General features: G+C 34.0%; 1 protein-coding gene across 1 annotated transcript in view; it reads right to left on the reverse strand.

Annotated features, from left to right (window-relative positions):
• LOC106879645 (branched-chain alpha-ketoacid dehydrogenase kinase) overlaps nucleotides 1–25,976 on the reverse strand; it is a 65,179-nt gene that overhangs the window by 25,164 nt on the left and 14,039 nt on the right. The window contains exons 2-6 of the mRNA XM_014929307.3: nucleotides 18,872–18,940; nucleotides 9,977–10,087; nucleotides 6,412–6,459; nucleotides 5,131–5,250; nucleotides 4,142–4,240 (exon numbers count right to left, since the gene is read on the reverse strand). Coding sequence (XP_014784793.1) covers nucleotides 4,142–4,240; nucleotides 5,131–5,250; nucleotides 6,412–6,459; nucleotides 9,977–10,087; nucleotides 18,872–18,940 — 447 coding nt within the window. The remainder of the gene's footprint in view (nucleotides 1–4,141; nucleotides 4,241–5,130; nucleotides 5,251–6,411; nucleotides 6,460–9,976; nucleotides 10,088–18,871; nucleotides 18,941–25,976) is intronic.

Genomic DNA, 25,976 nt, shown 5'->3' on the forward strand with positions numbered 1-25,976 from the left:
GCCACAGAATATTATCTCAGTAAGTCTTGTGCAACCTGTGCCAGTATGGAAAAACTGAACATAAAAATCATTACACACACATAACTTATAAAACAGCATCATCAAAAGTGAATAAATCCACCCCAGTTTCTACACATGAGGGAACATTTATTTTCTATATTTTATATTGTAAATTAGTGTTCGTGCAATTCGAACAACCCACAGTATTTTTTACTCTAAATCTTATTGGTTTTCTAGACAATATTTATATCTTTTACCAATATACATCACTAGGTGGTTTTTTTGATACCACCAACACTACTGAGGCTGTTAAATACTTGCAAGTCAAGGGAAGGGAAAGGAAATAGCTCTTCGACTGAAAGAAGGAGATGGCTTTATGCTAAGTGTTCGGAGACTAAATTACAATACAGAAACAAGCCTGTGTCTTTCTATATAATGGCTAGCCCACATTATATAAAGGTAGGAGTATCTGCAAAGACAGCAGATATGGTGGTAAAGGGATATGTACAGTTTCCATGAACGAAATTCTACTTAGAAGGTATTAGTCAACCAGAAATTATGGTAAAAGACATTTCCCCAATATGCTGCACTGTAGGAAGCAACCCATATTCCAGTGCTAAGAATCAAATTTCTTTATGGAAATTTTCTTTGCAATCTATTTTATTGCTAATAAAATACTCAAAGATGAAGTTCACCTAATTTATACTACTGTTTAAGATTATTAGTGGAAGAAGGTAAAAATCATCATCATCATCATCATCATCGTTTAACGTCCGCTTTCCATGCTAGCATGGGTTGGACGATTTGACTGAGGACTGGTGAAACCGGATGGCAACACCAGGCTCCAATCTAATTTGGCAGAGTTTCTACAGCTGGATGCCCTTCCTAACGTCAAAAATGAGTAAATATATACAAAGCAGAAGATACAAGACATCATTTATATTTTACAGAGTCTGAGAATTAACAAAAGAAGACTAAGAATGCAGTCAAGACCACAGAAATAGAAAAGAGTTAATTAGAGCTAAACAACACATCTAGAAAACCTGAACGTGTGTGGTGGTTTAAGAGTTAACAAAAACTGTATTTATAAACAACGAAAATATTTTAAGGAAAATTGTTATATAGTTTTGCCAGTATATATATATAAGATGAAATCACAAAGTGGATCTGAGATTGTACGTCTCTTTCCTATAAATTGTAATTTATCAATATTTCCATAGTAATATCCACTTTCTAAGATCAAAACAAGATGACTTTCACTTTTAATATACGAGAATTGGTAGAATACTCATTAAATCTAAGAACAAGAAATTTTTTTTAAATAACTAATAAAAATAGGAAAAGATAATTATTGTCGTTGAACCGTTGTCCATGTGTTAACCTACAACATATTCCAAATAAAGAATGACTTAATATAACTAATGACAAAAATTAATAGTTAATATAAATGGAATTTCATTCTGATCAAATATTTTCATTAACTGAACATTTATTTCAAAATAAAAGCTGAGGCATTTTTTTAACGCAAAGAGCATTATCGAACATTTGTTCACAATGTTAAATTTTTGCTTCTGACACCAAACAACCAATAAAGAAATTCAGAAAGGAAAAACTATCAATTAACTTGAGAGTTATCTCCCGTTACACCTGCCTTACTTTTAAATCGAGGCTAAGATTGTGACACGTTTAGAATTATGGACCACTTTAGGAGGCTCATTTGTGATTTATGCTTAATAACCCACTCGGCCTTTCTTCTACTGAAGGATTCAAAATTAAATCAAATGAGTTATAAACAAGAAATCGATACGTTTACGAGGTTTTCTGAGACCCTCAACGCAAACTATGCCATCGGAAATAGGCCTCAGGAAAAAGAAAAAAGGCAAGGCAGAAGAGATATGAGTTTACAAGACAATAAATAAAGATTTTTGTTTAAAATAAATGCAGAAAATTGTATCACAGCAGTTTCAAAGTCTGAAAAACTATTAAACACAGCTTCCAATTTCACTAATTCCTATTTATAGAGATACACAAGAAGAAGGTATCAAGAGAATTACTACGAACCTTATCACAGTGAAACAAAACTTATTTTTATTAAAAGTTATCAACGATTTGGATAAACTGGTGTTAACTAGGATCCAACGCTGAGAGTAAAAGTAAAGCCATTTTCAGTAAGTGAAATCTTGCCAGGAAAAGGAATACAGCTTTTTAAAAAAATTATAGTCGACAATTTTTAAAAAATAATCTACAGTCTAATAGAAAATTTCATTCGTTCGTTCATTCATTCAAATTTTAGAATGTTGGAATAAATCAGAATAACAGAATATCTGCTATAACTCGAAAATATAAAACTGAGCCAGTGGCATACAAAAGCACTATTTGAGCATAGCCGATGTCAGTGCTGCTTGACTGGCTCCTGTGCCAGTGGCACATAAAAAGCACCCACTGCACTCTTGGAGTGGTTGGCGTTAGGAAGGGCATCCAGCTGTAGAAACCATACCAGATCAGATTGGGGTCCAGTGCAGCCTACTGGCTTGCCAGAATTCAGTCGAACCATCCAACCCATGCTAGCATGGAAAGCAGACGTTAAATTACAATGATGATGATGAGCCAAAGTCAAATTATTTAAATATCAGAAAATAAGATTAATAACTGCTAAGACAAGCTAATTTGCATAATGCCATTTGCTTGAGTAATATTACATTGTCTACTATTTAAAATGTAAAACAAGTATTTCAACTAGAAAGAAACATACAAGTGTTTGATTTGGCCAGCAATGCTACAAGAGTTTCTAAGTTTGGTGATAACAAGTTATTCCAATTCAAATAGAAGCATAAATAGAACCAATCTAAAATGAACTCAATCTGTATAAGAATTTCATTACAAGAGCTCCACCTTGACCCAACTACTACTGAAAAAAAAAAACAGTCTAAGATTATTCAAATAAGTACATGGTAGGATATGACTAGTATACAAGTCATCAAACCTATTAAAGTATTGTAATGTTTAAAAAAATGCTTTGTTCTTTTTGCATGTAGAACGAAAACTTCCCAGAAATGTAAAAGAACCTATTCTTCATATAATATCAAAGATGATTATCAATTATTCTGTGCTTAACTCCATAGCCTTGCTTAATACAGTGTAAATGTTGCTCTACAGACATATAAATTCATGGTTATGTTTAATAAAAATAATTTACCCTGGATATTCCAAAAACACATTTCATATTTGGTAACTAAAGTCTTAGAATAGTTTTGATATTTTTGCATTAAAAGTTGAGCAGAAAAACTTACATTTCATTACATAATTTTGCATCTTATATTTATCACATCGCTATAATATACACACACACACACATCTATACTACACTAAAACCAGTCTCTCTACAAAGCTATTCATTATAGATACTATAATAGCACAACATCCAAACCTCATTCCTTCCACCACCACCTATAAAACCTAAATATATTTGATAAACTGACTGTATACTTTAATACTCATTTACTCAACTCCCAAACTCTAACAACTCATATAAATCACACATTACAAAACAAACAAAACCCAATATCTAACATTCACTCACTTGACCATTTTGCAAAACAAAACAGCAAACACTTTTCTTCTTATGATGATTTACAAATGATGACAAAACTCCAATTTGTGTTTCTCTCATTTCCATACGAAAACCCAAATATCCCTCTTCCCCTTTATTAGCCAATATGCCAATGAGAAAATATATCAACATTAAAATAAGTTAACTAATATATGTATATATTTATTTTTGTTCAACTAGAATAACATGAGATTTGAAATATTGTGTAAATAATACCTCAGTATTGAGAAAGAATAAAGATAATGCATAGAAATATAACAGAAAAATAACTTAGACTTACTCTAAAAACAAAAAAAAAAGAGCAATGATGGCTTAATGAAGCTATATAATCCAAGAATTAAATATTTTCACCTACATATCCAAAAGCTAACATAATTCTAAGATTCTAAATTTCTTTCTAACAGTCCCATTAACATTCTTAGTTGTGAGGATCTATTCAAACTAATATAGTAAAGTGTGGAAAAAAAATAGAAAAATATTTTCAAGAGAAAAGAAATAATTTTTATCCGATAGTCATTTAAAGAAACATACCTTTTCTTCGTGCATTGCCAAGTGATGCTCTGCTAACATTCGAATACCCAATCTTGAAGTTAAAGTACGATCAAGAAAGATTTTTATCAAGTTGTCATCCTAAAAAAATAAAAAAATAAAAATTCAAAATTACCAAGAAGAAAATAATATCAATAAAAGCTATGTGCATACGTATTTCTGAGCATCTGCATGTTTGTCTTAAGCTTATTTGTTCATTTAACCCCATTTTTCCATGCTAGCATAAGCTGGACTGGGATTTATTAGCAATAGAATTTTATGGCTAGTTGCTCTTCCAATTGCCAATCATTACTTGTTATCTAAGTAAAGGATTTTCTATTCCACAGATACTTCGAAAGCGTAAATTGACTGGTTGTAATGTCAAGAATATATATATATATATATATATATATATATATATATATATATATATACTATATATATGACACGTAAAAGCACCCACTACACTCTCGTAGTGGTTGGTGTTAGGAAGGGCATCCAGCTGTAGAAACTCTGCCAAATTAGATTGGTGCCTGGTGTAGCCATCCGGTTGCACCAGTCCTCAGTCAAATCGTCCAACCCATGCTAGCATGGAAAGCGGACGTTAAACGATGATGATGATGATGATATATATATGTATATATATGTGTATATATATATAGATAGATATATATAGTTGGAATTTACAAAACAAAACATAAGACGAAAACGGGTGTGTAAACAACAAACAGATGTATTAGTTTAATGCTTGGAAAGTGAGAAAGTCATTTACGTTTCGAGCCTACGCTCTTCATCAGAAAGGTACACAGAAATAAACAGGGAGAGAAAATAAAAAAGGTTTAGTGGCCAGCGATCAATCACGGTGAATATATATATATGTATAAGATTTGGGTTTGGACCTGATCAGTTGCTCAGTTCTTAGCTGAAATTGGTGCTTATAAAGTTTGATGTCATTTATGTTGAACTTTAAAAAAAAAATGAATTCAAATTACTTTGATATGTTTGCGAGATTCTCCAAGACCCTCAGCCAATAAAGAGACTACATCTTTATGATCATCCAAAAGACTTTTCAACGTTTGACTATATTTTTGCTCATCCTCAAAGTTATGAATCTGTAAATAATAAAAAGAAAAGTACACTTCAAAAACAAAAAAAAAAAATCAAATTATCATTTTTAATGTATTTGTGTGTGTGTGTCCCCTCTTTGTAAATGAGTCTTTACTGTGTAGCATTTCCCAAACCTAGTGGTTCTCAACCATTGTTTTATCCATGGACCCCAGACCCCCATATCTATTCGATGTTTAAAACCTCGTCTTAAAGATACTTCTTTCAAAATTCCTATTTAGTTTTTCACACATTCACTTGCACACATTAGCAAGAAACATGTTGAACTATGTTAAGTGTTACAGAAAGAAACATAGCCGTTTCTTGCTCTAAATACATCAAAACTAAACATTTTTTTCATGGACCCTTAAAATAATACAGTTGATCCTCAAATTACTATTTTGTTTGACCCCCCCCCCCAGGGGCTATATGGACCCTGGTTGAGAACCACTGCCCTAACCCTTTAGCATTCAAATCAGCCATATCTGGCTCAAATATTCAACCTCTTTTATGCTCAAATTGGCCAGATCTGGCCTTTCACATTTACCCTACAATGTCATTCTAAAAGTAAAATCTCACACCATCGAAATCTTGCAACTATGAGATAATGCATAATTAACCCATTTTAACCCACTATCCTTGTTTGAGGACAGTTGTATTTGGTTTGTTTACTGCAATAAAGGTTAACTGGACGCTTCCACATGTTTGCTATCCCTATTTATATAACTATCTTCAAAATTTCAACAAATTGCAAAATTAAAAACCTGGGTTGAAATGGGTTAATTCATTCAAAACAATGTGAATAAATAAGCATTGCATTTGACAGAATAATCTGAATGCTAGAAGGTAAAAGAAATTAATATTTAATTCATTCATCCAGAATTTACAGAAAGTAATAAAATTACAGTGAATTGAACACTTATAATGCAATGATACAATAGTGCAAAAGTCAGTCAGCACTAATTAATTTCTAAACTTATCACTACAATTTTACTAATATAATGTTAGGGAACATATAATTATACCATCAATAATTGATGAGTTTTGTTTATTTGGCATTTAATGCTTTTGATAGAGTAGTTCAGTGTGAAGTATGGTTTTGATAGATTTTTATATGATGTTAAATAGAATAAAAATTATTGCCAGATAAATTTAAATAAATGACTTACACTTGGAAATTCAGTTAATATGTTGAATGCCCGAATGTACATTTCATGCTAAAAGAGAGAAACAAAAATAATCATTTAATGATAAAATATTAGAGAAAAGAAAAAGAAGTAAATATAGTGAATATTTTTTGCTTTCTGTGACTTTTTCTTTTATGATGTGATTAATAAAAGATTTTAGATATACCTCCCACCTCCCCCAAAAAAGGCAGATGCTTACTAATTACATGTTTCAGTTATTGGACTGTGGCCATGCTGGGGCAGCACCATGCCTTTACTTTAAGGGTTTAGTAGGACAAATTGACACCAGTAGTTATTTTTTAAAAACCTGTCTCAGTCTCTTTTTGCTCAACCACGAATTCATGGGAGGCATAAACAAACCAACACTGGTTATGAAGTGGTGGTGGAGAGATGCCCTTCCTAATGCCAACCACTTTCCAGAGTGTACTTTTACATGACACCAGTATGGCATGGCACAGTCTCTTCTTATGTGGCACTGATACAGATCCCCTTATGTGACGCTGGCACAAGTGCTTCCCACAAAGTGCCAACATGGGATATGTATTTAATATCATAGTTTATAAACAACAGCATATTTGGTTACAGGTTTCCAGGGAGGAGCAGGGGGATTTACTCATTAGCTTATCATCATCATCATCACTATCGTTTAACATCCGCCTTCCATGCTGGCATGGGTTGAACAGCTTGACAGGAGTTGGCCAGGCAGAAGACTGTACCAGACTTCTGTGTCTGTTTTGGCAGGGTTTTTACGGCTGAATGCCTTTACTGTATTTACAACCACAACAGTGATAAGAGCGAGTTAACACAATGCAGCTGAACTATCAAAGGACTTTGTTTATAAAGTAGTTGTTTTCTTAGTTTACTAGGAGGTCTGATTAAGAAACTCTTTTTGCAACCACATCGTTTCAGGTTCAGTCCCACTGCGCAACACCTTGAACAAGTGTCTTCTACGAGAGACCTGGGTCAGCTGATGCCTTGTGACAGAAACTATGTTGAAGCCTGTTGTGTATGTGTGTGTGTGTGTGTTTGTGCATGTGTTTATAAACAATATTAAACACACATAAACAAGGCATATGTTTTCCCAGTTCATGGGCAGGATGCAATTATAAGCATAAGAGAATATATTATCTTCAATTCACCTGGAAGTCATAGACAAGCAAGATAACTTGTATCAGGTTCCCTCTATTACTTTTAGGTGATTTAACACCAGCAGAATTGGAAAGAATATATTCTCCTATACCTATAATCACAGCCTGCTCACAAAATGGCAACTGGCAAAACACATGCCTTGTGTATGTGTGTTCAATATTGTTTATATCTCTCGGGCTGCTTCTCATTCATATTTGAATATAAATGTGTGTTTGTGTATGTATATACCATCATCATTTATTGAGGACAGACGTTAAATGATGATGATATGTACACATACACAAAATAATCTCTGCCAGTCAATCCTAAAGCTTTAGTAGAATACACTTGTCCAAGGTATAATGCAGCATCAATCACAGAACCTCATAGTTGTGTGTGTTCCTTTGTCATCCCACCATAATTTGGCAACTAGTCTTGGTTTGTTTATGTCTCCATAATTTAGGGGTTCCGCAGAAGGTACCAACAATAAATACCAGGCTTAAAAAGAAAAATAAGCATAGGGGTCAATTTGTTTGACTGAAACGCATCAGAGGAGTGGTGCGCCAGCATGGCCGCAATCAAATGACTGAAACAAGTAAAAGATAAAAGATACACAAATTAAGGGCTTGTATGTACCAAATTCTACAAACGAGTAAAGTAATTAACCAAAAATTAGAGTAGAGGACACTTACTCAAAGCACCATATAATGGGAAACATGGTTGGTAATCTTAATCACACAGCCAAGAAAGTACACTTTGCATTCAAAGATTGTGTCATATATATCCCTACTTTACAACTTCTTCCTTTTCAATCCAAAACTTTGAAAAAGCAATAAAGATTTCTTTTATCTGATTCACTTTTTGGCTTCATGGGTGAAAAAGTGTTTATTGGAGCAATTATCTTTCAAATAGCCTACTCAACAGACTGACTGAAGAAAACGAAAGTTTTGTGTAAATCAATACAATGGTTTCTATAATGTTTGAGCTCAGGAGTGGCTGTGTGGTAAGTAGCTTGCTTACCAACAACATGGTTCCGGGTTCAGTCCCACTGCGTAGCACCTTGGGCAAGTGTCTTCTACTATAACCTCGGGCCGACCAAAGACTTCAGAGTGGATTTGGTAGACGGAAACTGAAAGAAGCCTGTCGTATATATATATATATATATATATATATATATATACATATATGTATGTGTGTGTATATGTTTGTGTCTCTGTTTGTTCCCCCCCCCACCATCGCTTGACAACCGTAACTTAGCAGTTCGGCAAAAGAGACCGATCCAAAGAATAAGTCCTGGGGTCGATTTGCTCGACTAAAGGCGGTGCTCCAGCATGGCCACAGTCAAATGACTGAAACAAGTAAAAGAGTAAAGAGAGTATGACCATGCAATCAAGAACAGCACCTTGCATCCATTGTACCTCTCTAGAAAAGATACATGATGATGATGATCATAATAATAATAATAATAAAAATCCTTTCTACATTAGGCACAAGGTCTGAAATTTGTGGAGAGGGGACTAGTTGATCACATCAACCCCAGTACTTGACTGGTACTTAATTTACCAACGCCAAAAGGATGAAAGGCAAAGTCAACCTCGGCAGAATTTGAAGTCATAATGTAAAGATGGGCAAAATATCGCTAAGCATTTTGCCCAGTGTGTTAACAATTCTGCCAGCTCACCGTCTTTTTGGCTTCAAGTTTTGGCACAAAGCCAGCAATTTTGGGATACAAAATAAGTTGATTACATCCACCCCAGCGCTTAACTGGTACTTATTTTATCCACCCCAAAAGGATGAAAGGCAAAATCAATCTCGGCAGCATTTGAACTCAGAACATAAAACAGACAGAATGCCATTAAGAATTTTGCCCAGCATGCAACTATTCCACCAGCTCACCACCTTAATGATAATAATAATAATAGCCCTATCTACTAAAGGCACAATGCCTGAAATTTGGGGGAGGGGACTAGTCGATTACATTGACCCCAGTGCTCAACTGGTGCTTATTTAATCAACCCCAAAAGGATGAAAGGAAAAATCAACTTCAGCAGAATTTGAACACAGAACATAAAACAACGCCTCTAAGTACTTTGCACAGTGTGCTAACAATTCTGCCAGCTTGTTACCTTAATAATAATAATCCTTTCTAATATAGGTACAAGGCCTGAAATTTTGGGGAGAGGAGAATAATCGATTACATCAACTCCAGTGCTCAACTGGTACTTAATTGATCAACCCTGAAAAGATAAAAGCAACCTTGGCGGAATTTGAACTCAGAATGTAACAGACAAAATACTGCTAATGATTCTGCCAGCTAGCCATCATAATAATAATAATAATAATAATAATAATAAAGTAGAGGGAGGAAAGAGCAAATTGGAGTGTCCCATTGGAAAAGAAAAAAAAAAAAAAAAATTACCACTTGCAAAATTGTTGGATTGCAGCCAACAATAAACGGCAGTCCTCTGAAACCCCCAATTCTATGAGCAATTCGGACAGGCAATTCTTTATGAAGATACTGGGCACTTCTCTGTGGAGAAACCAAAAAAATATTTTTAATATTAAAGCTGGATTTGATGAAACAAAAATATACATCCAAATGAGAAAACAATGTCTTTGGGGTTTTACTTACAAGAATTATAAGAGAATATTAATGTAGAAACAGGAAGTAAATCTTAACAAAAGACAATTTGGTTAATAATGCAATTAATAATCTTTACTAATAAAAATGTTATATTTCACTATTTTAAAACATTTTATTTTTAAACCAAAACAATGCAAGTTATAAAGATGATGAGAGAAATCAGCTAACAACACCTTTATTCCAAAGATTTCCTGAAGAATAAGTCCTAACCCTGAAATATTGAAATACCAGGTAAAATCACCAACCTGTACTTTTATAATTTGCATTATTTTGGCTTAATAATAATAATAATAATAATAATAATAATAATAATTATAATTAAAAACATATATATATATATATGAGAAAATACTTCATGCAAATTATACTACTTTTTATTATAGTTAATTTAACATGTAGAAAGCAGGTGATGATGGTGATAATGATGATGATGATGGTGGTGGTGGTGGTGGTGGCACCACACAATGCATTTTATCATATGCTGCTGTTAATATAGCTGCTCATATACTTTTGAATTTTAAAGCCAATCACTTCGGAAGACTCTGTGCTTTACTATTTAGAGAGTTGTCTCACCCAAAGATCTATTGCTTATGTTTATTTTCATGGGATTTAATTTTGGTTTTCACAGCTTTTAACAAAGCTTATTCGGTGTAATGGCCAAATAAATATTATCCAGCGAATCTAGGTTCCACAGGTACCAAACATTGCACATAAATTACCATTCATTTTATGAATTATTTATAACATACAAATAATCAACATTGAGAGGTAACATTTGATTTGAAACAATCTCAACTAATTGAGATACTTCTGTGGAGAAATGGATTCCATATTCAACCAAAAAGAAAACTTACCTCCCAGGAGTAGTAACAGTAGAAGCAGGAACAGATACAAGACAAGCGATCAACCCTTTAGCATTTGAATTGTCCATATCCGGCCTAAATATTCTACATGTTTTATGTTCAAACCAGCCAGATTCAATCCCTTACCTACCCCAAAATTTCAATCTAGGTTTCCAATTAAGGAAAATAGCTTCAACCTGTCATGATCCCCAGGACTCATAAGGACGAAGCTTAAACCAATTTCCATGGCATATATATGTCCGAGATTACAACATTCCCTCCTGAATGGAATGCCAGTTGATTGCAGAGTTAATTTCCCACCTGTTGCTGAGAAGTCATTTACAGTTGAGTATACTAAAATGAAGCGTTTTGTGCAAGAACACCGAAGCCAGGAATCGAAACCACAGTTTGTGCATGGAACACCCTAACCACTAGGCCACAGACACTCATATTATGGAAATGAAGCAAGGAAGAAAAACCCATGAATTCTTCAAAGAAAGACTGCTACTGAAAATAATCCCTCAATTATGCATATCTTATTAATAAGTTTATTAATTGCCACAAATGTAAAGGAGATGCTCTAAATAAGAGTAAAATACAGAAATAAAAAAAATATGGAAGTGGTTGACTCATAGTGGCGCCAGTTTTAGATTGGAAGAGTGGACAGTTTTATTTTATAAAAGATGTGGCTATATTTCTCCTGAAACTATAACAATTTGTTGCTGATAACATTTCTGCTTTGCGCTTGTTATCCAAGAGAAAACTCTAGTGTAGTAAGCCACACATGCTCTTTAGATCAAGTGTGAGAACAAAGATGGCTAAGATCAAGTTGATAAAGTTGATACTAAACAATCAGCCAAGGAGGCAACTGATCATATCACGTTTACTAATAATAGGAAACAATAAATTCTCAAGATACCAGATCACTTAGACACAAGTAGACATTACTAGTGTGCAAATAGCTCACTAGCATAAATAGCACTGCAAAAGATAACAAGTACCAAGTTATGTGAACTTAGGCCATGATAGAAATATTAGCAACAGGGACCAATTTTTAATTGTCACCACCATTCCAAATAATTGGCCATCCACTCACCCACCTATCCAATGACAAAGACAATAATGACTTCAGTTATATAACATTTAAATGCAACAAATGAAAAGATAATATGAAACAGCTACCCACCAAAATTAATTAATTGAATCAGATGTGTATTAAGGCATGTATATGTGTGTTTGTGCGCATATGCATATGAGCATAAGAGCTGAATATAAAATTTATCTGCTCCAAAAGTATTTTTATTTATTTATTTATTTACAATAACAGGCATTGGACAATCCTACTTTTAAGATTTCATTTATAAATGTACAAGTAAGAGCATCAACATTTAATGTCCATTTTCCATGTTGGCATTGATTGGACAATTTGACAGGATCTGATGAGTCAGAGAAGAGACATACTCCTGTCTGCTTAAGCAGATACAACTACACTTTTACAGTGTATACATTCTGTTTTCCAAGGCACCAGCATTAGTGAGGTCACCAAATAACTCATAAAACTAAAGACTTCTCCAACCTGAGTGGGCGCATAGACATATAGCAGAAAAGGATGTTAAATGTTGAGAGGTTAAAGTATGACACAAAGCACCAGAAGTATGAGGTTAAAGTATGATACAAAGCACTGTAGAGTAGTTTTATATCCTAGTATTGGATATATAATATATTGAAGCAGGGGGGAAGAAAGTATATACACAACACACTACTATTACTATTGGGAGGCGCAATGACCCAGTGGTTAGGGCAGCGGACTCGTGGTCACAGGATCGTGGTAAGGAAGTGTTGGTAATTAGTGGCTGGAAGGATGTGGGGAGGAGAAGGAATTAGGAGTTAATGTAGCTATAGTGTTCAAGAGTGGAGGAGTGGAATGATTCATGGCAAAGAATATTCTCTCTCTCATTAAACCCAAAATGGAGATGAACACCAATTTTTCTATGCGTTTGGCTTGAAGACTTGTTAAGATATTTCCTTAACATGAAACCAATGGTAGCCTTAATACATAAATAATCTTTATCCACCAATGCAGTGTTGAGCACTCATTTCCATTGTTTGATGTTTACACACACACACATTATGCAATAGAGTTTCAGTTACACCAACAATTTAAAAGCAAACAAAAAAAAAAAAGACATTTTAACAGTTGCAAATTTAATCAAAATTTTGCTTAATTAACAACTTGCAAACCTCAAGCTCACAGATTGTCCAAATAAACAAATGTCCAAACTGAGAACAGTCTCTGTCTCTCTCAAATGAGTGAAAGGTTATTTTCAGTTGTTGGATGTCGATATGCATACTTAACACTAAATTTCAAAATATGCTAATCACAGCTTACTCAATAAATGTACTGCATGGCATAGCATTCAAAATAGCAATGCACTCTGCAGCAGGAAATATGTATGTATTGATCAAGTAAAACAGAAGGAAATAGAATGGAAGGATTAGAGAGACAGAAAGGTGTGTGTGTGTATGTGTGTTGTAGAAGATAATCATTTGTCCTTTAATGATTTTGAAAGTGCTCATGACCTCTGCAGGTCATCTGAGACTGGGTGAGTTTGATGTTGTTAATCATTATCATCATCGTTTAACGTCCGTTTTCCATGCTGGCATGGGTTGGACGGTTTGACTGGGGACTGGCGAGCCAGTAGGCTTCACCAAGCTCCAATTTGATCTGGCAAGCCAACCTAATGCCAACCACTCCAAGAGTGTGTGTCGATCACTGCAAGAAAGACATGAGCAAGGAGATTCCAGAAGGAGGATGTTCTGGGGAGCAAGGATTGGAATATAATGGTTAGTGAAGAAGCAAGAGAGTTAGGTGCACCATAAGTGATGTGGAGGTGAATGACAAATAGGATAGGGATGCCTGAATGGCGGAGGCACAAGACCAGCCAAATTTTAGCCAGTATTTAGTTAACTTTTCTAAGAGAGAAAAAAATCAAATTAAATAAAGGCTTTGATTGATAAATTATAGATTTTGATTGGTGCAACTTTCTTAGCAAAATGCAAAGTTATGATCATAAACTGTAATTTCTCATAAAATTATTCAACATAACTCTTCTTTGATAAGAAGTGATATCAGTTTTCAGAAGGATTTCCAGATCTTTGGACATGCTATTAACATTTCTGAATTGAAATTTGCCAGGTGATATCCTCGGTCAACAGGGAATTGAAAATGGAACTTTTTAACTAACCAGCCGGTTCTTGTGTTCCAAACAATATGTCATGGACACAATATACAAAAATACAAAAGAACAAGTCACAGATGTCAACATTATTGTCTTCTGTGCAAATAGACCAGTAGTGTTAGTATGTTGAATGTAGTTTCATGTTCAATCCCAGACTTATCTCAAGAATATCACTTGAAGATGTTTGGAGAGTGTATCAATTACAACTAAAATAAGGAAATGGTCCACAAAACAGACTTTATAAAACTCATCTCAAATAATTTTGAATATCCTTGAATTTTTAAAAAATCATCACACACACACACTGCTCATTGAGCAATTATTATTTCTGAGGTTCTGCAAGCTAGGAAACATTTGTAGCTTGGGTTTTACCTGCTCCATTCCTTCAACTTGGGTTTTTATTCCTTCTGCAAACTGCTTGAAGCTTACTAACTTCCTATGCCTGAATTCTTACTTTTACATATCATTATATACACACCCACGCGCACACACACATACATACACACATATATATATATATATATATATATATATATATATATATATAACATGTGTGTATATGTATATATGATGTATGTGTGTGTATGCATGTATGTATATATAAATGTATATATTAATCAGACAAAAAATGAAGAATTATATCTTTACACAATAATTTTTTTGTCTTCTGTATATTTTGAATAGCTGGAGAAACTGTTTCCACATCATAAAATGGTTTGTACACATAATCAATCAATTAATTAATAGCACAGTAATTCCCCCAATCGTTCTCATGAAAGTATGAAAGATATTGTTAGATTCCTTTTTTTTTTTTTTTACAGTCTGCTACAAGCAAAACTTGTAAAAGTGGGATGGAGTCTTATTGCAGAGAGTGCTCACTGATGTATTTGCCTGGATTTCTTCAACCCCCGTTTTCTTTCTCTCCCTCTCTCATATATATAAAGTAAAGAGGATAAAACGCTTTGAAGAATTTCTTGGTAATTTCTATTAGCAAATGAAACATGTGTAATGGTGAATAAACAACACTCAAAAATTGTCCAACTTCCTGTTTTGTTGATATATATATATATATATATATAATATAAATATATAATATAAATATATAATTTAGAGAAAAGAACCAAAGTTCATGAACTCATCCATGAAAATCCAGTCACATATAGAAAAATTTGATAAGTAAATACACTAAAAAGAACTATAATAAAATACAAAGTAATAATCATAAAATAATAAAACGACAACATGTGTTTCATAACCAAATTTTCAAATAGAAAATAAAATATAATCAAATCGATTAAATCAATCGAAAATCAATTCTATTCAAAAATATAGCTAATCTTCAGGTCAAAATACAACAATATTAATAATAATAATAAAATGAATGTATATATATCAACCAACAATAAATAACAAATGAATTTATATAAAAATATTTATATCAAGATAGAAAAATGTTAAACAATAATATTAAAAATAAATGTAAAACTTATCTTATCGAAAATTATAAACTTGACATTATTATCTTTACGAATCATTGAATTTAATTGAGTTTTTACCTGTAAATTTGGATTTTTCTCCCTAATATTATAATCATATATATATATGTGTGTGTGTGTGTGTGTGTGTGTGTGTGTGCATATAAATATGCATTTATGTATGCGCGTGTGTATATATATGTGTGTGTGTATATATATATATATATATATATATATATATATATATATATATATATATGTGTGTGTGTGTGTGTGTGTGTACATACATATATATGTAACAGATTTAAAGTCAATACCCAATTCAACAGGTAGTAATCAAAACATTTTCCAAGCTATAAAGAAACCCACCATACACAAACAAAATGAACCCATTCCTTGTATCTATTTATCCTGACACTTGTGGAATGTGTTTAAGAGGAGCATTAGTTTGACAGCACTACTTTTTAACCACTAAACAGTTATCTTGATATGTAAGAATGAACCCATGTTTGTCAGTCACATTAATAGAGTTAGATTACAAGAAATGATAAAATGTTTTGTGTGTATGTGTACACCCGTGTGTATATATGTGTGTGCATATGTGTTCAGACATCTTTATTTCTCTGTTTTCTTTCCTCTCTCCTTCCGTTTTCACACCTCATTCCTTTATGAAGAAGAGTGTGGGCTCAAAATGTCAAAGACTCTTCCAGTTTCCCTGAGCATCAAACTAATATATCTTGTTCTGTTGTTCCCTCGCCTGTTACACTCTTCTGGTTTTTGTACAATTTGAACTATATTTTATTTATTTAATTATTTCACTGCTTCTGTAACCAGCATGAAAAACAAACTAAAATTAAAGCAAATCCAGATTCATTGTACATTTATTGTTTAACCCTTTCTGTTGAAATATATTTCCTTCATTACAATTAATTATGAAAGTAATAAACAGTTTAGTGAAATAACATTGTCATTACTAAATACATGTTTGGAACATAAAAGGAAGACTTGATGAAAGGTTTGAACTTAGATCCATTTAAAATAGACAGTTTATATCATAGAGCCAAGGGTGGTTTCAGGCAGGTTGATATCAAAAAAGGTCAGAAGGAAATTTCAAATAGGATTCCATTATAGAGACACAGGAGAAACATAAGTGTGTATCTATGTAGGTTTGACAAGTTTCATACAAACCAAATGTGCAAAGTTCAAACTGAACATTACAATAAGAATAACATACCTTAATTTCTATACAAGTGAATACAATTTATTTATCGAGGTTTTATGTTGTTTTGTGGGTGGAGGGGCATTTTTCATTTTAGTGAAAAAAAAATGTGGCTGTATGGTTAGAAGCTTGCTTCCCAACCTCTTGGTTCTGGGCAATTGTCTTCTGCTATAGCCTTGGGACAACCAAAGCCTTGTGAGTGGATTTGGTAGACAGAAACTGGAAGAAACCTGTCATGTATGTGTGCATGTGTTGTGTGTGTGTGTGTGTGTGTGTGTGTGTGTGTGTGTGTGTGTGTGTGTGTGTGTGTGTGTGTGTGTGTGTGTGTGTGTGTGTGTGTGTATTTATGCATGTATTGTCTTTGTGCCTGTGTTTGTCCCTCCACCATCACTTGACAACCGATGTTGGTGTGTTTATGTCCCCATAACTTAGTAGTTTGGCAAAACAGACCAACAGAATAAGTACTAGCCTTACAAAGGATAAATCCTGGGTTGATTTCTTCAACTAAAAAACCCTTTTAAGGCAGTGCTCCAGCATGACCACAGTCAAATGACAGAAACAAGTAAGAGTAGACCACCAATATTTATATTTTTCTTTCTGCTGAGCAAGATAGAAAAACAATGACTGGTAGATAGGTAGGTAGAAAGATAAATAGATAGGTAGTAGTAGTAGTAGCAGCAGCAGCAGTATTTGTACTGATGGTATTTTTTATATATGTTCTAATAAATATACAAGATCAAATAAAAATAAACAGCCAGAAACTTCATATAAGAGGAATCTTTTTGTCAGAGAAATTGTCATTTGAAAATAGAGTTTTGACTTCCTTTGAGACAATATTCAATGGAAACGAAAAAAAAAAAACAAAAACATTCTGAATTGAGTTAGTAAAAAAATTTTGCTCACATGACCTAGATATATACACTTCAAAATATAATATTCAGTTGTTTCCATGAAATGCAATATGCTGCTGGAGTCAATGTCACCAGGACTTGGTTTGCGCAAAGCATTTTATTTCATTTCTTTTGCTTAGACGAAAAAACATTTTCTGTCTATTATTCACAATTAAACACTCACATACATCTATATGCCAGCATGGAAGCTGGACATTAAATGGTGTGTGTGTTTGCATGTATGTGTTTGTGTGCATGTATGTGTTTGTGTGCATGTATGTGCTTGTGTGCATGTTTTTGTGTTTGCGTGGGTGTGTGTTTGCGTGGGTGTGTGTTTGCGTGGGTGTGTGTTTGCGTGGGTGTGTTTGTGTGCGTATTTGCATGTATGTGCTTGTGTGCATGTATGTGCTTGTGTGCATGTTTGCATGCGTGCTTGCATGTTTTTGTGTGCATGGGTGTGTGTTTGCGTGGGTGTGTGTTTGCGTGGGTGTGTGTTTGCATGTATGTGTTTGTGTGCGTATTTGCATGTATGTGCTTGTGTGCATGTATGTGCTTGTGTGCATGTTTGCATGCGTGCTTGCATGTTTTTGTGTGCATGGGTGTGTGTTTGCGTGGGTGTGTGTTTGCGTGGGTGTGTGTTTGCGTGGGTGTGTGTTTGCGTGGGTGTGTGTTTGCGTGGGTGTGTGTTTGCGTGGGTGTGTGTTTGCGTGGGTGTGTGTTTGCGTGGGTGTGTGTTTGCATGGGTGTGTGTTTGCGTGGGTGTGTGTTTGTGTGTGTGTCCTACTAATGCTTGACAACTGTTATTGCTTTGTTAACGTCTCTAACTTAGTGGTTCACCAAGAGACTGATAGAATAAGTACCAGGCTTAAAAATATAAGTAATGGGACTGATTTGCTTGACTGAACCCTTCAGGGTGGTACTCGAGCATGGCCATAGACCAATGACTGAAACAAGTAAAAGATAGAAGATAATTACATTACACACACAAAGAGAGAGTATACTTACAAGTATGTGAGTACCATCTCGATTCTTGCCTGCATATAATATAGCTGCTGGAGTCAAACGAACAGATGGCTAAAAATGAAAACAAAAAAAGGGAAAGTCAGTTTAAATACGGCAATATTTGTAATTCAAGCACTAAATCCCCTAATTGTAGTAACATATTATCTGCCCCTACTGGTTCAGTTAACACTGCAACAGGCATGGCTGTGAGGTTAAAAAGTTCACTTCACAATCAAACAGTTCTGAATGCAATCTTTCTGCATGACACCTTCTAGCATAGCCTCAAAGTTGACTTGAGTTGTGCAAGTGAAACTGGAGAGAGGGAAACACTATAGAAGCAAGTCAACTGGAATGAACCTATCCTTAGGTAGGAGAGTTAATTTATTGACCACTTTAACATTGCCAAAGGCAAGGTGGAGTCCACAACAAAGTGGACTCCACCTGGTCCTTTTGACTGGACAAGATTTTTCACTTTGCAGATAAATCAATCCAATACTGCAATAAGTCATAGTTTCTCCTACCTTTTATTTACTAATTTTAGAGGCTTTTCAAAGTCTACCTCCAAGATTGGTAAGGTACTTTCCTTCTTTTTAATAGTAACTACTAACAGAAGAAATATAGAAGAAAAAATAGCTAAAAATGATAATACATACATATATATAAAATTCTATTATAATGAAATATCCAAATTTAGTAACACTTGTAATTTCCAATACAAAATGTTATTTATGCTAAATAATCTTAATACTTATATTAGATTTAAAATTTTACAGTTTCTGTTGTCGAAAAACCTTATCAAAAGTATGTACTAAAATGGAATATGTAGAGAAAAAAGTTATTAATAAAATTATTAGAATAAACGTTCATAGTGTACTTCCTTTTTTCCTACAAGAACATATGGTAAAGGAAATTACCATGTGCTCTTGCAGGAAAAAAGGAAGTACACTATGAACACTTATTTTAATAATAACTTTTTTCTCTACATATTCCATTTTAATACGTGTTTTTGATAAGGTTTTTCAACAACATATGTTTCCATAAACATATATATATATATATATATATATATATATATATATATATATATATATATAAAGACAAAATGATTAAATAGTGCAATACAGTAGTATTGCTTCCCAGTAAAACAAAAGCATATATGCATACATACATATATATACATACATATACATATATATATATATATATTTCTTAATTGCCCACAAGGGGCTAAACATAGAGACGACAAACAAAGGGATTAAGTCGATTATATCGACCCCAGTGCGTAACTGGTACTTTTTTAATCGACCCCGAAAGGATGAAAGGCAAAGTCGGCCTTGGCGGAATTTGAACTCAGAATGTAACGGCAGACGAAATACAGCTAAGCATTTTGCCTGGTGTGCTAATGACTCTGCCAGCTCGCCGCCCTTTATATATATACACACACATACATATATATACATAATCACACACTATATATGTGCATGTGTGTGTAGACATTACATTTCCTGCTATATATATACATATGAATGATTGGGATAATAAGGACTCAATAGACACAAGATTCGATCGTGTCCACCTTCAAAATGTTTATCCTGCAACATCATGACACAGTGTGAATGATTTAAGAGGAAAACTGGGTGTAAGAGGCATCAGATGTTGTGTGCAAAAGAGATGACTGTGCTGGTTTGGTCATGTGATGCGTGTGGATGAAGACAGCTGCTTAAAGAAGTGCTGACCTCTAAATGTGGAGGAACCTGTGGAAGGGGAAGACCCAGGAAGATGTGGGACAAAGTGGTGAGAAAGGATCTTCAGATGTTGGGCCTCACAGAGGATTTGCTGTACTTGAGAAGATATGTCAAGCAAAGTAAAATCGCAGTCATCTGTACATAGAGACTTGTCCTTTACAGGTGCCGATGCCATGTAAAATGTACTTGTGCAGATGCCACATAAAAAGCACCCAGCACAATCTGTAAAGTGGTTGGTGTTAGGAAGGGCATCCAGCCACAAAAACCATATCAAAACGAACAATTGGAGTCTGGACAGCTCTCTGGTTGACCAACAATCATCAAAGCCATACCAGCATGGAAAACATATATCAAACAATGACGACAACGATGAATTTAAACACTTAAAACCCTTTCAAATCTCACAAATATTCCCTAGAAAAATAAAATACTTTCTGGCTTCCATTAAATTTCATTTCACTGAATCCTAAATCAATGCTAACAATCTTAATTTACCTATCAATATAACTATTTAAGATATTGATAATAATAGTTCAAATTTTGCCAAGGTCAACTTGGCTTTATTTCCTTCCAAGGTTAATAGAATAAGTACCAGTTAAGCACTGGGGTTGATACAATCAATTACCCACTCCCCTCAAAATTGCTGATCTTGTGCCAAAAATTATAAAGGATTATTATCACCATTATCATCAAGGTGGTGCCCTGACAGAATCATTAGCACAGTGGGCAAAATGCTTAGTGATATTTCATCTGACCTTACATTCTGAGTTCAAATTCTGCCAGGGTCAACTTTGCCTTTCATCCTTTCGGGGTTGATAAAATAAGTAGCAGTTGAATACTGGAGTTGATGTAATCAACTAGTCCACTCCCACAAGATTTCGGGCTATGTGCCTATAGTAGAAAGGATCAACATAATAGCAGAAATGTGAATGGTAGATTGGCATAATTATCAGACAAAATGCCAAGCAGTATTTCTTCCATCCTTTATCCAAGATAAAGTAAAGTACCAGTCAAGTAAAGGGGTCCATTTTTATCATCTAACCCTTACCTTCAAAATTCCTGTTCTTGTATGTTGAAAACAATTATTAAAACAGAAACATTAAGCAGAGCCCTGGCTAAAATGGCTTCAATTTTGTCTACAGCCTAAGATCAAACCCCACCAGAATTAATGAAATAATGACCACAGGTCTATTCAATCAATTCTACTGGAACAGATCCATCCAACACATGTTATTGTGGGAAAATGGACAGTTTTATTAGCATAAATAGATCCTGAAAAGTAAATTCTGAGAAATAAAATGTGATTTTTTTTGTTTGTTTTAAATTTCATTTGTTCCACTGACTCTGTCTTACCATAAACAGGAAGAAAACATGACACATTGGAGACATCAACCCCTTCAGCTTGCTAATTCCATCAAGCATATGGAAAAAAAACAAAAAAAACAATGGCCTTTTATCTAATTCACTCACAGTATTTTGATAAATAGAATCATTTCTTTGATATTGTGGGGTCAGAAGTTTTTTATTTTTTTATAAGAGATCAATAACATTGACAAAAAGTCTTGGACATCTTATTCCCATCTAAGCTAAGGTAAACAGATAACAAGGTGTTGTGTCTAGAAATCACAATGAAATGTCTACAGCGAGACTTGAGCTCATTACCTCTGGGTACTCAATCCAACACCTTATGCATTCAGCCAACCAGGTCACCTACAGAGGTTATAACCATCTGAATGTAGTGGAGATATTTTTAAAGTGTTTTTGTCTACAAACCACAATGAAACTTGAACTCATTCTCTCTATCTGTTCAACCATGTCATCTAAGATAAAGATCGTAACTTGAAGACTGGAGAATACATTCCCAACAAACTCTCCATGCCATATTGATTTCTAATTTTATCTTTTTTCTTTTTCTAAACTAACATTCAAAAGTAAGAATAGATTATATAATCATATCAAATTTCTTCTAACTATATTGAAATGGGTCAAACAAACAGAAAACACCTTGTAATTTTCTTCTTTGTCCAGGTGTTATGAAACTTTCATACCCAGAATGCAATATGTATACAATTTGAGTATCATGCAATTGATTTTGAGTTTCATATAAACTGGCCATTGCAGTTAAAATGCAAGGCAAATCTAACCATGAAACAGTATGTATATTAAAAAACTTTTACAGTTAAAGGATAAGCAAAATGTAAAGAAGTTTACAAATCTAAATTATATACACTGTAAAAATATATTAGACAGTTTAGTCACATTTGATATGTAAGGAAGTGGTTTGATAATATACATTAGATGTGTCTGCAAATTCAGGTTTGTTTTTCAAACATCCATACAAACAATTGATGTTAAGTGCTATTGTGATGAGAGAATGAAATATAAAAAGAATTTTATAAAAAAAAGTTGGGGTTTTTTTTCAGACATCATCCACATGATATCATATGAAATTTCGACTTTGTTCACAGCATAATGCAAACATAAGCATTAGAAGCAAGAACATGAAGTATGAGGGGTATATTACAAGCAAAACCTGAGGAAAATTGCTGAATAAGGTATCAGAAACAAATGGTGTATAAATTAAAGGGGAAAATTTCAGGAGTTAAAAGAATGGTAATATTGGTTGAAAATCTTAAAAGCGAGGAAATTTTGGTTGTAATAGAAAAAAATGTAAGGAAGATACAAAATGGATTATTAGTAGGGAGAAGGAGAAATTAAATGAAAACCTTTCGAAAAAAAAATGTTAAAGTGGAAAGCACCAACACAGGATAATAATGGTAAATTCAAAAGTTTAATATAAAAATAGTGATCTTACTTGTTAAAACAGTTTGTGGGATTTTGAATGCTTAAATATAATTTGAAAAACATTTCTTTTCTTAAACTATGACATAGAACACTTAATCCAAAGAAAGCACATCTTAGGTATGAAAATAATTTACTGAATGTTTTCAAAAGAGAATTTCCAAGACATAAATGAAACTCAAAATTTAAAGAAAGCAACAAAATGGTGAAATGCAAATTGTACACAAACATTATTAAAAAATGCATTGAAATATAAAATTATTTCAAGAAAAAAGTGCAAATCCTGAAAGAAAAAAAAAGGGAAATTATATAGGTAATGAGAGAGAAAGGGGGTGGGGAGAACTTGCTGTAGTAGTTACTAAATCTCAGTCAAATCAGTCAACCATCTTTAAAAAATATGTTACATAAAGTGCACCCTAGATAAAAATAAATATTTGAAAACAATAAAACAAAAAAAAAAAAAAAAAGATAGCTACAGCTGGAATATTTTTTTATCATTTGTCTTTTTCAACAGGATTGACTTAAAACATTGCCAGCACAATTTTGACGTAAGCAAACATTTCATCTTGCAATGATGGAATTCTGGATAGCCATCTGAGAATGCATACATTACACAGGTTCAAAGTTCAGATCTGTGAATGACACAATTGATGTTGCAAGTCAACAGTAGTTGTTTTTGAACTTCACCCACTGTCATACTGCCTTAATACTGGTTACATCCTTCAATGATATTGATAGTTTGGAAAAAGCTGTCTTTTCATTACAATTGAAGCTAGTGGGGCTAAAGACTTCACAGTGTTACAAGTCTTTACTTTAAAATGCAGCCTGAGATGCTTTCTCCAAAGGCAACTTGGTGAAAAGTGCATCAAACTCAAGACTTCATCATCAAACAGGTTTGAAGATTGCAAGCTAACCATCTCCTTAAATCAGGTTGATTGAAATAGAGATTGCCATCTATAACAGAGTTCCTACCTCTGCTGGCCACTAAGGGCTCAGGATGAAAGGTAGACTGTATGATGCATGCTACACAATAGTGAAACATGGGCTGTGTCTGCTGAGGACATGCGTAGGCTTGAAAGAAATGAAGCTAGTGTGCTCTGCTGGATGTGTAATGTCAGTGTGCATACATGACTGAGTGTGAGCACACTGAAAGAGAAGTTGGACATAAGAAGCATCAAATGTGGTGTGCAAGAGAGACAGCTGTGCTGGCATGGTCATGTGTTAGATATGGATGAGGACAGCTGTGTGGAAGTGCCACCACTAACTGTGGAAGAGGTAGACTCAGGAAGACATGGGATGAGGTGGTGAAACATGACCTTCGAACGTTGGACCTCACAGATGCAACAACAGGAGACCGAGACCTTTGGAGATATGCTGTGATTAAGAAGACCTGGTAACTAAAGTGAGATTGCAGCCATAACCGATGCCAGTGTTGCATGTCTGGCCCATTTAAAAGTATCCTTGATGCATCAGGCGATATGATATGTTTGAGAAGACCTGTTGAATCAAGTAAAACAAATATCGTAGCTGTGGCCAATGCCCCCTGACTGGCTCCTGTTCCGGTGGCACATAAAATGCATCATCTGAATGTGGTCGATGCTAGTGCCCCTTGACTGGCTCCCGTGCTGGTGGCATGTAAAAAGCACCATTCAAGCGTGGTTGATGCCAGTACCGCCTGACTGGCCCTTGTGCCTGTGGCACATAAAAAGCACCCACTACACTCTCAGAGTGGTTGGTGTTAGGAAGGGCATCCAGCTGTAGAAACCTTACCAGATCAGATAGGAGCCTGATGCAGCTGCTGGCTTGCCAGACCTCAGTCAAACCGTCCAACCCATGCCAGCATGGAAAATAAACATTAAACAACGATGATGATGAAGAACAAGTACTGCAAGATGAAATGGATCCTTCAGTACATCCTTCTCACCATTTACTCTTTAAGACAATGAAACATTTGCATGACTTGCTGTAAAGTATCTTTCAATAAATTTGTATGAAAAGTAATTAGCATTTGGAAGAGTGGTGTTTTGCAAGTAGTAACATCTAAAAGAGAAGATCATCTAGAATTCTGCACAACTATAGGAAATAAACAACTGACAAAAATTATGAAAGCATAAGAATTGATCACAAAGTTACATGGAAATGTATTAAGTCTTGTTAGGAAAGAATTTCGGATTAAACCTCAGCTATACTTGGGTTGAAGAGTCAGACAACATTTGAAATTAAGATTGGATTATCAAACAGCAACAATTTAAAATGTATTCATACCTAAGCTGCTAATTCTCCAATCATCAAATGCAACATTACAGACCAAATTCTTTGACACTTTTCTATTTATGGTTCTATTAGTTTTAATCTATATGTCACAAATAATAAAATAACAGTGCTCTTAATCTTCACCTGCATAATGAGGAAAACTATTGCTTATTAATTAATTGGGAGTGTATAGCTTTTAGCAAAAAAACAAAACAGAAATAGTTATTAAAGTCTACACTGTCCAGAAAATTCTTAAAACAAATTTGCATTAAAATGTGGTTTTTCAAGTGTCTTTTATTACTAAAGAT

Source organism: Octopus bimaculoides, chromosome Z (assembly GCF_046866305.1).
Source record: "Octopus bimaculoides isolate indiv1 chromosome Z, ASM4686630v1, whole genome shotgun sequence".
NCBI lineage: Eukaryota > Metazoa > Mollusca > Cephalopoda > Octopoda > Octopodidae > Octopus > Octopus bimaculoides.